Source organism: Pecten maximus, chromosome 5, assembly GCF_902652985.1.
Source record: "Pecten maximus chromosome 5, xPecMax1.1, whole genome shotgun sequence".
Taxonomy (NCBI): domain Eukaryota; kingdom Metazoa; phylum Mollusca; class Bivalvia; order Pectinida; family Pectinidae; genus Pecten; species Pecten maximus.
Genome location: NC_047019.1, coordinates 29,836,050 through 29,848,862, shown reverse-complemented (window position 1 = coordinate 29,848,862; position 12,813 = coordinate 29,836,050). Strand labels below are relative to the sequence as shown.

The following is a 12,813-nucleotide window of genomic DNA, read 5'->3' as shown; positions in this document are numbered from 1 at the left end:
TTGTAGAATTACCGAACTTGAAATAACTTATTTATTTTACAGCAATAATAAACTAAGTTTGTTTCAAAGGTGTCGTCTGGTGTCCTTGACCAAACAATTGATAACACGATTGTCTTTACCGATTCAATCAAACCACTGGTGTTATACCACTGGTCTCTTTCCTAAAGTCTCCGTTGGCACCATCTTGAATTTAGACTGTATAACCAGAATGGCGCTAATTCGACATAACCCTTGAGTGGATCCAGTAATCCATAGACACCATTACGTGGGTTTGATATGGTTTTCATCGGTATCTGAAAACTTATTATCTGCAAACTATAGAGATCAAAGGAAGGAATAATTTAAAAACAAAAAATAGGGTTCTCTTCATTTCTAAAAGTTTTGGTGTAAAAAAACAAAAACAAAAAACAAACAAAACAAAAAAAAATTTGTAAGCCATTTATACCTCAAATGACACACAAACTGGTCCAGGAAAATATATTGCAAAAGATGAGGAGTGTGATGAAATGTAATTCAATAATACACGACCACTGATAACTGCTAGCACGGCATTTGTCTCTACAATTAGTTCACTATATTGCCTTACTAAATTGTTAAATACTTGACAAGTGGAGTTTCTGTTTTTAAGTCAATGCATTTTTGGGTAAATTAAATTTATGTACTTTGAAGTTTGTCGAACACATTAAAACAAACCAATTATCTGAGTGTTACTTTAACAAACAGTTAGGATCGATGGAACCTAATTGCCGACAACAATTAACGGATGTAGCTGTCCGCTTTAGCACAAACGAGAGTTACATTAACGACAGCTAACTAGCTGTGTCACACCACGCCTCATAACGAACCTTTTAAAACAAGTCCTCACGTGCATTTATTTTCACACCAGATGCGGAATGGAATCCTATCACTGTTAAAAGTTCGTAAAACCACTGCACAGAGCTGAATGAATTCCAAATAGTTTGTAAATGTCAATAATGATGTGTTCAGCAAAAAGTTTACCTTTTAATTGAAGTCGTTACAAGTCTTCGTCATTAAGTATTCAATAAAATGCGCACCTGTTAATTAAGCTCGTTACAAGCTTTCGTCACCTGTTGATATATGTCATACAAATCCTCGTTTTTTATGTAATACAAAAGATATGTTTTACCTTAATACAAGCTAGAGATAGTAGCAACATGAAGTGATATCTGCAGCACACACATTTTGAAATCGGAGGAAAGCCATTTCGCACTGTCCTAAAGAAAGTCACAGTTTCCGGTCTAGACATTTAGAAACGGTAGTCTCCAGGTAAATACCACATTCGTACCGAAACACCAGCATTACTCCCCTTAGTACCGGCCATTTATGCCAATATGATGCGACAGAAATACTGACATCAGTTCGTACACAAATTACTGTTATTTCGGACTTTAAGTACAAGGGTAGCAGTAAAGTCGCCGACTGAATACACATAATCTGGCGTGACTTTTAGTCATAAAAGCTGGTGTTGATGTACTTTTACGTACATTGTATGATTCATAATTTTGATGTAGACGAATGTCTAGTATGCAACTCACTGTTTTAGGGAGTAATTGATTCTACAATAGTAGAAACATATTGCACCATTTATTTCTTGCATAACAACCAGGAAACGGAATGCAGGGGATAGAATTCGCCACAGATTCCAGTTAAAAAATCACAATTCGTTTGCTGTCTCCATATTCAAAACCAAAGCAACACGTTTATTTCCAAGTCAGGTATCACAAATAAGACTAATTACCAGCATAAACGTTTAATAGGTTTATGTAAATATAATAAAATACTAATAACATGCGAGATTGCATCAAGGTTACATTGACGTCATATGACGCCTTGAAATTCTATTGGATTATCACCGACGGGTTTGACAAAAACAATTGCAAAAGCTCAAGATTTGTCACTAAGCTATTTACTTTCGTCAACATTTAAGATGCTACACCGCCGACAGAGTGTAATGAATCGTTATTATTTTGACAACCAATGACAACTAGTCCATATATGTATGCCTGTTTAAGACATACAAATAAAAAAAATGATTTTATAGTCAAAAATTGTCGTAATGAAGCCAAGAAGTTACAAACCCTTGAATATCCCTGCCTATGAAAGAGACCACCATTATTTACGTGACCTTGATCGCAGTGCGTTCTGGGAGAGATTTACATACAGAAGAACACACATATGGTGGACTTCAGCCGAGATTAACAGCAACGTTAAAATGCCGAGGTTTTAATGCAAAAATAAAATAAAAACCAAATAAAAAATTCAATATTATCCGTCAAGAAAATCACGATCTTCTGCATGCTGCAACCAACGTACTGAAAAAGGTTTCTTAGCGTTACCCCATTCGGCCGCATTTCGCTGAATTGATACTAATGTGATTTATCAATAAGTCTAAGCTGTTGAGCGATAAATGGTCAACTGCAATCAATAGATATCACGATAGAAATCCTAACCATTGATTCAATCGAATCACATTCTTACATTTTCAGTAAAGATTAATACAGTTCGAACGATACACTACCTACAGTGTACGCGTGTACACAAAAACTGTGCCATTTCCGCATGTGTTCCGATTTTATTGTCGTTTTTGTTATATATATTATTGGCCCTTACTTCTGAATGACGAAGCAAAACATTGAAGATTTTACAAAGATCACGATATTCCTTTGAAGATTTTACAAAGATCACGATATTCCTTTGAAGGATTTAATGTGTAGCGGTCATAAAAAGTACAGCTTTTCAACAGTTTTCATTATATAACATTATTCAAGCTGTACAATTTGTTGAATTTACTAGCACTGGAAAATAATGAGAGTGAAGCGTTTATCGCCGGCAGTTTTTCATCCTTAGTGAATAAACTGTGTCTTTAACAGATAGTTTTACGGCAGAAATGAATTCAGCACCCCAAAATCTCGTCTCTTTTTATGTACATTGAATTTTATGCCGTATTTTGATGTCTCCTAAGCACAATAAATTGTATAATCCATGTACCCATATAACATTTACAAAAATGTACTTTGAATTTATATGAACTTGGCAACTCAGATATCCTCCTATCGGTAGTTGCATTTGATTTGCATAGAATAATCACTATTGCCAATTTACGTACGAGCTTTTCAAGGAAATCTGGTTGTCACGATTAAAATCCAAGTTTCGTACCCCAAAATATACTTAACTTTCGCCCCATGTTCGTCATTGCACTACAATGTTTGCAAACTGGTGCTAATTTGAAGGTGGAGTGTTCATGAGTACAAGAATACTCGAGCCCAACGAACCAATATATACTGTTTGGGTTCTTTCTTGATACCAAAGTATGGCCTATTTAAAGTTGTGTTAGAAACACTATAAAATGCCTTGACTGATTCAGGTGTTTCGGACGTAGCCAATGATAAATGCACAGTTTAAACATGTCAGAAACTACTTATTTTAAATTCAGTCCGTGGCTGTATCCTGACAAACTCTTAGGAAGAACAGCAGTACTACCAGGGTACAAACGTAGTCCATGAAACTATCAGTCATCTGTCTATGCACTCTCCGATTGAAATCCTTCCCTTTATTCGTTTCATAATATAATTTACACCAATTCCTTCTTTTCAGGAGACGTTAACACTTGTGGCCTTCCTTGTTTCTTAGTGCGATCGCCATTACTCGTTCGTGTTTTCAATTGATGAAAAAAATGCTATTTGTCGGAGGTGTTTCACCTTTCAAATATGAATGAAGTATCATATCACATAATGAAAATATAAAATATAACTGCGACATGACAGTTTAATCATTCCATGGTTCAACAATAAATCTAGGGGTAAATGGCGTAGGTAAGAAATCAAAATGGACTGGATGTTAAAATGAAGGGAGGCTGCACCAACCTAATAGTTTGCTCAATTAGGTATGTACATGTATTATGCATATCAAATTAATACAAGTGAATAGGACCGAATACGGTAACAGGTCATTGTGCAAAACGTTCGTGACAAACTTCTTTATTTACGAGACTACTTTCCTTAAAGTTTCCAATATAATTAATATCTCACATCTGACCACTCTTTGTAGAAGCCATCGTCGGATACCAATGGTTTATTACCCAACAGTACGCCTCACTTAATCAACCGTGGGTATCCGACGATTCGTAGAAGCTACATGTACGTTAAAATACATTTCGATGTTAACAGAACATTATGCAAAGCGTTCACAACAAACTTCTTTATTTCACAGACTTATAAGCTTAATTAAATGATCATATTTTAGTCTCTTGCTCTGTGTTAAAACTACATTAAACTATATTTCGATGTTAACCTACAAGTTCCTCACTAAAACAAACAGCCTTTTCTCGTTAGTGTTTTTTTTACTGTTTAAACACGTAGACTATAAAATACTCGAAATGCAACATTGGTATCTATTCTCTCGCAAGCATTGATGATGTACCTTTTAAAGAAAGTAATGTCCAAAGAAAAACCACATCACTTTTTATTACACAATCGCCGTTATCCAATGAATGCGCCCATGTAAAATATTTGCATATGTCACTAGTGGAATGCACCCTTGGATCCCCATCACCCTGCATCACTCGAAACCTTGTGCTGTTAATCTTTTCGCCAGTTGTCGATATCCGGGAGGAGGAGCAATCTTAGGAGAAACAGGTAGACCTGGAGAGAACTTCCATAGTCCTAGACATTGTGGAGACAACGCTGAGACCCGACATTTAGATATTGCGACAACTTGCCGATCCATGTCCCTTGTTATGTATGCAAATTTGGCATTACTTTTTAGTATATAACTCCTACTTGAAACTACAGCCAATATTGGCAACGGCCCTTACTTCTGAATGACGAAGCAAAACATTGAAGATTTTACAAAGATCACGATATTCCTTTGAAGGATTTAATGTGTAGCGGTCATAAAAAGTACAGGTTTTCAACAGTTTTCATTATATAACATTATTCAAGCTGTACAATTTGTTGTATTACTAGCACTGGAAAATAATGAGAGTGAAGCGTTTATCGCCGGCAGTTTTTCATCCTTAGTGAATAAACTGTGTCTTTAACAGATAGTTTTACGGCAGAAATGAATTCAGCACCCCAAAATCTCGTCTCTTTTTATGTACATTGAATTTTATACCGTATTTTGATGTCTCTTAAGCACAATAAATTGTATAATCCATGTACCCATATAACATTTACAAAAATGTACTTTGAATTTATATGAACTTGGCAACTCAGATATCCTCCTATCGGTAGTTGCATTTGATTTGCATAGAATAATCACTATTGCCAATCTACGTACGAGCTTTTCAAGGAAATCTGGTTGTCACGATTAAAATCCAAGTTTCGTACCCCAAAATATACTTAACTTTCGCCCCATGTTCGTCATTGCACTACAATGTTTGCAAACTGGTGCTAATTTGAAGGTGGAGTGTTCATGATTACAAGAATACTCGAGCCCAACGAACCAATATATACTGTTTGGGTTCTTTCTTGATACCAAAGTATGGCCTTTTTAAAGTTGTGTTAGACACACTATAAAATGCCTTGACTTATTCAGGTGTTTCGGACGTAGCCAATGATAAATACACAGTTTAAACATGTCAGAAACTACTTATTTTAAATTCAGTCCGTGGCTGTATCCTGACAAACTCTTAGGAAGAACAGCAGTACTACCAGGGTACAAACGTAGTCCATGAAACTATCAGTAGAAATGTAATGGAATACATAACAGAGCACCTCTAGTGTCACAAGACTATAAAAGTACACTCCGCCGTTGACTTTCAGTGCATGTGTCAATTTGTTTACGAGTGTATTATCAGGTATGTAGGGATCCTATATTAACCTTACACAAGTTTTCCTCTTGTTATAACTTTGTCCTAATGATCTAGCTTTCTGATTGGCTGATGAAAGTTATATATCAATCATTACCACTTCTGTTATATGTTGATGAAAGATACACTCTTCCTGGGAAAAAAACCAACACAGGAAATATCGAATTTGTTTTCGTAAATAATGAAAGTTGGACATGGCGTAATCAGACTTCTTCTGATCATGATAAAGATGTGCATGCTTTATAAATGGTGTTAATTCATGGCTCGTACGGGCCGGTCGCAATCTTCCGATCACAGATGCATTGGAGCAGCTATATCTGACACAAGAATCAATTAGGGAAAATGTCGATTGAAAACAAGATCTATTCGCATTTAGGATTAATATGCTATTCATATACCGACTTGAAGAGTTCACAGTATGAAATGTCATCGTATTAGTTACGAGAGACCGATTCCAAAGCATACAAACGTGAAAAAAACTCTTATATGCGATTAAATCTATCCTACCTCACTCAGAGTTGAACAATGGCAATGACAGATTTGCCTTCCCCTTGCTGTGCGTGCGTTTTAAAACAAACACTAAGCATATGATACTTCATGTTTTATATTTAGGAAACAAATTGATTTTCGAGGATTCCAATTCAAATGTATCAATACAACAACAGGTAGTCGACTGACAATATTAAATTCACAATACCACGTCTAGGATATGGAGCACTCTACATAAACTCTATTAGTTTCTGACTACTGCAATATCAGTCAGAATCTTAGATTACGTGTTATTGTCTGGCAATTTTTGACGATTTCAGTTTTTTTTGGTACTTATTACTTTAACCCAACCATATCTTATTACGGTAGTCTAGTATTCTTAACAAAAGTAATTTCATTCTAGTTTTTGCGATTTTGTTTTGTTTCTTCGTTTTCATTTTACCGGTTGACCCTTCAGGGAATGGATAAATGAATTATTTTCACTACAGCAAAGCTAGTTTTGGCGCTTGTTTTGCCAAATATAGATGACGATGAGTTTATACAAATTTCATATAACACAGAAATTCCACGCAAAACTGATATCCTAACATCCTTTACTATCATAGTGACTCGGACAATAAGGTTCGTTTTGTTGACCAATGAAGCCGTGAGGGGATCTATTTAAATTACCAAATGGCATTTATAACACAATTTGAACATATATCATGAATCGCTACTCTTCCTTCCATTTAATTGATGCCATTTTCAACGTCTCTGCCAGTAAAGAAATTTATTTTTCTCGTTGACAAAGACGTTTTATTATTCATCTTTTACGATACTTTCATCAGTTTCAGTTAGCATTTGACTTAAGAGATTCCAATTTTTGCAGCATATATTCTACAATACAAATTAAGATAACCCTAATGTCTTTGAGATATATTCTGCCAATGGTCACCATCAGGTGCATGTGTCAATAGATGTTGTTTACGAGTGCGTGATCCGGTGTAATAGTGCTTCTATATTTAGTTTACAGAGGTTAATGTCCAGTTGCTTCATCTAATTGCTTCCCCCTGATTGATCTATGAAAGGTATCGCAAATTTCTTTTGTAGTCTGATGAAAGAGACACTATTTCTAGCAGTACAGTAAATAAGAAATGCTGAATTTGTTTCGGGAAGAATAATGAAAGTTTTACTGTCTGAATCGACAAGATGAATTACATTGAACTCATTTATTACTTTCGATGAACATAAAGATAAGAACTTTCGAATTCAGGTTATTTCCGTGTCCTCTCGCACGTGCTAGTGATTTATGTAAACGGGGACAGAATCACAGGTCAGATACGGTACACACAGTACGATTTACATTCACTTTGAGGTGGAGCTAGGGGCAGCTCTAAAACCTGGCACGTCCTTAAATAACCTTGGCTGTTAATAGGACGTTAAACAAAAACAAACAAACAGAGGGGCAGCCAAACGCATTGGGAATAATTTCTACCGTAAAGCTTTCAGTTAAATTAAGATTTTGGAATCGTTTTCAAGAAGACTTTGGTTTGGTTTGGTTTATTTTGTTTAACGTCCTATTAACAGCTAAGGTCATTTAAAGACGGCCTCCCGTGCGTGCGACATGTATGCGTGTGGTGAGTGCGTATGTGTGTTTTGGGAGGCTGCGGTATGTTCGTGTTAAGTCTCCTTGTGATAGGCCGGAACTTTTGCCGATTTATAGTACCGCATTTGTATGAACAAACAAAACAATATGACATTCTCCCCAGTAGATTTTATTTAAAAGTTCATTCATCAACAGAAGACTTTACGTTTTACACTACCGTGTTGTTAAACATTCAACTGTATACATAAAATATAATAATACGTTTGTTTCATGTGATTTGGTGTTCTCTTTTCATTTCGATTGGTGTACTGTAAAACTAATGATATAATTTAACAACCAAAATAGTAAATTTATCGATACATTTGAAATAACATTACACCGTTATATAAACCATAACGTTAAATACGTAACTATGTAACATTTGATGTTTAATTACACTAATGACATGTAATGGTACATCGGTTGTTCCTACGTGAAAGGCTTACCAGAAGGCCAGCCATGTGATTGCGTGCACTGTTTTCTTGTATGACCATTAACTCCAATCTATACAATATTTTCATTGCGCACTTTATATTATCCTTCACATTGTTTTATGTTGTCCTGATCGTGATTTCGGTATCAACATAATATTCTCTACGATGTTCTGAATGTGCATTTTATATCACAAGTAGTTCTAGCTTAATCTGCTTTGCACCGTTCATCGCAGCCATGTCGATACTTACGCTGCAGTTTCCAATAAACCAAACTGTCTGCTACGTCTAGTTTGTTTTCATTCTATCAGATATTTAATAATTCCATGCATATCTAGCAATTGATTCCATGTTTACTGCGTCTATAGTTAAGTTAAACAAATACAATTACTTGTATGGGCTATTTGTTTCCTCATTGCCCTGAAGTTATGGCTGAAAATTGAAGACGTTTGTAACGAAAAAGACCCTTAAGTTTGTTGGCTAAAATTCCTAAATGAATCAAGTATGTACATCAACTAGGAAATGGCCATTGTTTTAACTGAAATATTTAAATCATGACGTTACATACTGGAAAATTATACTATCGTTCTCTCTAAATATGTAAATCCAGATTCTTTTGTTCCATTATAATGACCATAACGCACATATTTGTTATATTTCAGTTTAGTAAAACCATTGTTTTTATCTTTGTATCAGATATGTTCAAAGGCTAAACCGTAGTCTTAATGACAACGATGAAAATTTTGAACGTTCAAGATGTTTAAAAACATCTGATGCACTAAAAAGACAACTTCTGTCTGGTGTACCATTATTCCTTGTGATATCTCCTCATATCCGGATGAAACTCCACAGTCATACAAGGCATGTTCTTCTGTTTCTTTTTTACATGTTTTCCATTACAGATCTTAGTTGCCGTATTGATTCCCACATGATACAAATACATCATGGGCCAGTCCCCTATCTCTTCTTGACTTGTTTGTACACAAATTTTTTGCTGTTGTGTTTCTGTGGTTTTTGGTAGCCAAAGCCTCCTCCTCCCCCTCCTCCTCGCTTCTGGACCTTCTTACTTTTGCTGCCGTAGACTTCTAGGAACGAGTTAAGGAATGGTATACTAATTTTTTTTCTATTTCCTTCCTTAGCACATCACTTGTAAATCTCGTTTGTTGATGTTAAACCTTTAATTGTAACAATTGAAATATCCTAATTTTTCATTTCCTCTTTTTCAACAAGGAATCTTTTTCCCCGTTTTCTATTGCCTACTTTGTCAGTAAACCATTTTCAATAGTTCTTGTCTGATATGAATCAACCATTTTTACTTATATATGGTACACTGTCAAATCGTGGTTAGAAGAATTAATAGTTCAGTGAAACAATGAGTTATGTGATTCTGTTGATGTGTAATACAAAGATATAAAAGGGATCGTTTCTATGTTACTGTCCTGCTACTTATGGGCTATGAATATTTAAGTGTATAATGCATTCAAGTATCACAAGATAACTTATTGTAGGTAATGACATAAAGGCGTCTTAAATAAAATTTTAATATGTCTTTTTGAGTAATAGCATTAAATGTATAAAGTGTGTATAACAATATCATTGATATACTGCTACAGATGATTCAAAATGTTTTTTATATCTTCATGGAACAAAAGAGAGTTAAAAAGAGTTGCTAGAAGACAACCAAGCTCTCTGAGTGAGTTGAAATCCTGAATTAGTTTTTAAAAGACGGCCAAAGGTCATAGTCAAGTTCAGCAGGTCACCAATGTAGTACCAATGGAAATGCAACTGTCATAAAAACCCTACCTCATATAGTAACCATGCTGTGGCTAAGTTTAAAGTTTTTAAAAAAACTAAGTCAAATGTCAAGTCAAATAACACAGTTGCATCTTCATTAGAATGGACACAACAATATTTTATAAATAACTTTAAACTAACTGTCTAAGGGACGCCGACACCAGGGTAAGGCACTAGCTCCTCTGGGGTTCGTCCTGTGGGGGAGCTAAAATTGAACAAAAGTTATTTTTTCATAAAGAAACTCTTTTTACACAGAGATTCACAAAAAGGATACCCAAATCTACAAAAGGTGGCACTTTGAAGCCAAATGACAAGGCTGTCTTCAGTAGGTCAAGACTGTTGACATCGTAAATGTTCTTCAAACCATGTGAGGCATAGGCTCTCACATAGGCTTTGTATGCCTCCTTTGCCGACTTGTTCAGGAAATAGTTTTTCTCAATCAGCTTCTCCAACTGAAAAAAAAATCATGTTAAAATTAATTAATCATCAAAGATAAATGATGAAACACCTGAAACCTGGCATTGTTCATGGTGAATATATGTAGAAGACTTCTCAAACCTGGCCAGATTATTTCAGTGGATATCCGTACAAGGCTCCACATATATGTACGAGGCTCCTCAAACCGAGCCTTGCTCATTTTGTATGACAATACAAAGCTCCTCAAACCTGGCTCTTTTTATTCTGTATATCTTTACAAAATTCCTCAACCCCAGACTTGTTCATTTTGTATATCTATACAAGGCTCCTAAAACCTGGCCTTGTTTATTTGTTTCAATATCTATACAAAGGTCATCTCTGTACAAGGCTCCATGAACCTTGCCTTGTCCATTGTATATATAAATACAAGGCCCCTCAAACCTTGCGTTGTCCAATGTGTGCATAAATACAAGGCCCCTCAAACCTTGCCTTGTCCATTGTGTACATAAATACAACGCCCCTCAAACCTTGCCTTGTCCATTGTGTACATAAATACAACGCCCCTCAAACCTTGCCTTGTCCATTGTGTACATAAATACAAGGCCCCTCAAACCTTGCCTTGTCCATTGTGTACATAAATACAACGCCCCTCAAACCTTGCCTTGTCCATTGTGTACATAAATACAAGGCTCCTCAAACCTTGCCTTGTCCATTGTGTACATAAATACAACGCCCCTCAAACCTTGCCTTGTCCATTGTGTAAATAAATACAAGGCCCCTCAAACCTTGCCTTGTCCATTGTATATACATGTATAAATACAAGGCTCCTCAAACCTTACCTTGCCCATTGTGTACATAAATACAAGGCCCCTCAAACCTTGCCTTGTCCATTGTGTACATAAATACAACGCCCCTCAAACCTTGCCTTGTCCATTGTGTACATAAATACAAGGCTCCTCAAACCTTGCCTTGTCCAATGTGTACATAAATACAAAGCCCCTCAAACCTTACCTTGCCCATTGTATATATAAATACAAGGCCCCTCAAACCTTACCTTGCCCATTGTGTACATAAATACAAAGCTCCTCAAACCCTTGGCCTTCTCATAGTTTATATCAACCTGTACAATGATTTTCAAACCTGACTTAATTCTTATTTCAGTCAGTCAGTATCTTAGAAAAAAAAATATATGAAAATTAATGTCCACTTGAGGATTCCCTCACAATAATCTGTTTAATAGTTATCTTCAAATCTTTAAACTTGAATTAAAATCATTATCAATTAAGTTTTATTTAAGCTTCTGAAATCTAATCCTTAATTTATAATGACATGTGAAGAACATCAATAAGCCTTAAAACAAACCTAATTTCAAAAATTTATTTTTACTCTGTTCTGCCTCCAATTCACAGGAGAATTGGGATATAAGATTAAACATGGTAGTGTTGATTGTGACATAAACAGGACTATAAAAAGAGGATTTCCACAACTTCGCAGCAGAATTGATCCGCAATAGCCATGGGGAAACTTGTATAAACCTGGGTTGGGCAGGCTGGTAAATTTATTTAATTATAATGTAATAAGTATGGATAGTGTACCTGTAAATCTCTTTATTTTTATTTAATGTTTACCAAACTATTCACTTTTAATTTGATTTTACAGACAAATACCATACATGTTGAAATACAGCTGAACCTCTTAAATTAATTTATTTGGAAATGAAACTACAATCACCACAGACTAGTTGGAAAGTGAGAATTTTAATCACAATTTTACTGATTTCCTTTGTTCATACAGAGTGATTCATTCCACAACACCACAAGGAACACTGCTTTAAGACTATATTTCTGTTTAAAGACGAACATTACCAAACAGGATATTTAATCACTAGCTGTTCTGCAGACAAAAAGTGCAGTAATTTGCTGGAGGGTAATAAATAGGTTTGGCCACAATATAAGTGTAATCCATAGTAATTGACTCTGGTCGTAACAGGTTTCCTAAAAACATCATCAATCTTGAAGAAAGATAGGTTTTGTTGCAAAGTGGATGAAGCTCGATCTGATGCCAAGGCGATCTAATGCCAAGGCGTAACACTAGATCCAGGGGTGTGCGTCCATTATAAGGCCAGCTCTTAATGGAATACTTTGTAGAAACAGAGAAAATGTTGTTCATTAAAAGGTTGTTCCTGATTGAGATGTGCCACCCATTACAAGGCTAACCTTAATGGAATA

General features: G+C 35.4%; 1 protein-coding gene across 2 annotated transcripts in view; it reads right to left on the bottom strand.

The window, feature by feature from the left end:
• Positions 1 to 8,052: 8,052 nt before the first annotated feature.
• The window catches only part of LOC117327760 (ATP-dependent RNA helicase HAS1-like), a 55,469-nt gene continuing 50,708 nt past the window's right edge, over positions 8,053 to 12,813 (bottom strand). For both annotated transcript variants that reach the window (XM_033884890.1, XM_033884891.1), the window contains exons 13-14: positions 10,443 to 10,620; positions 8,053 to 9,459 (exon numbers count right to left, since the gene is read on the bottom strand). In XM_033884890.1, the coding sequence (XP_033740781.1) occupies positions 9,332 to 9,459; positions 10,443 to 10,620 (306 nt within the window). In that variant the 3' untranslated portion in view covers positions 8,053 to 9,331. The remainder of the gene's footprint in view (positions 9,460 to 10,442; positions 10,621 to 12,813) is intronic.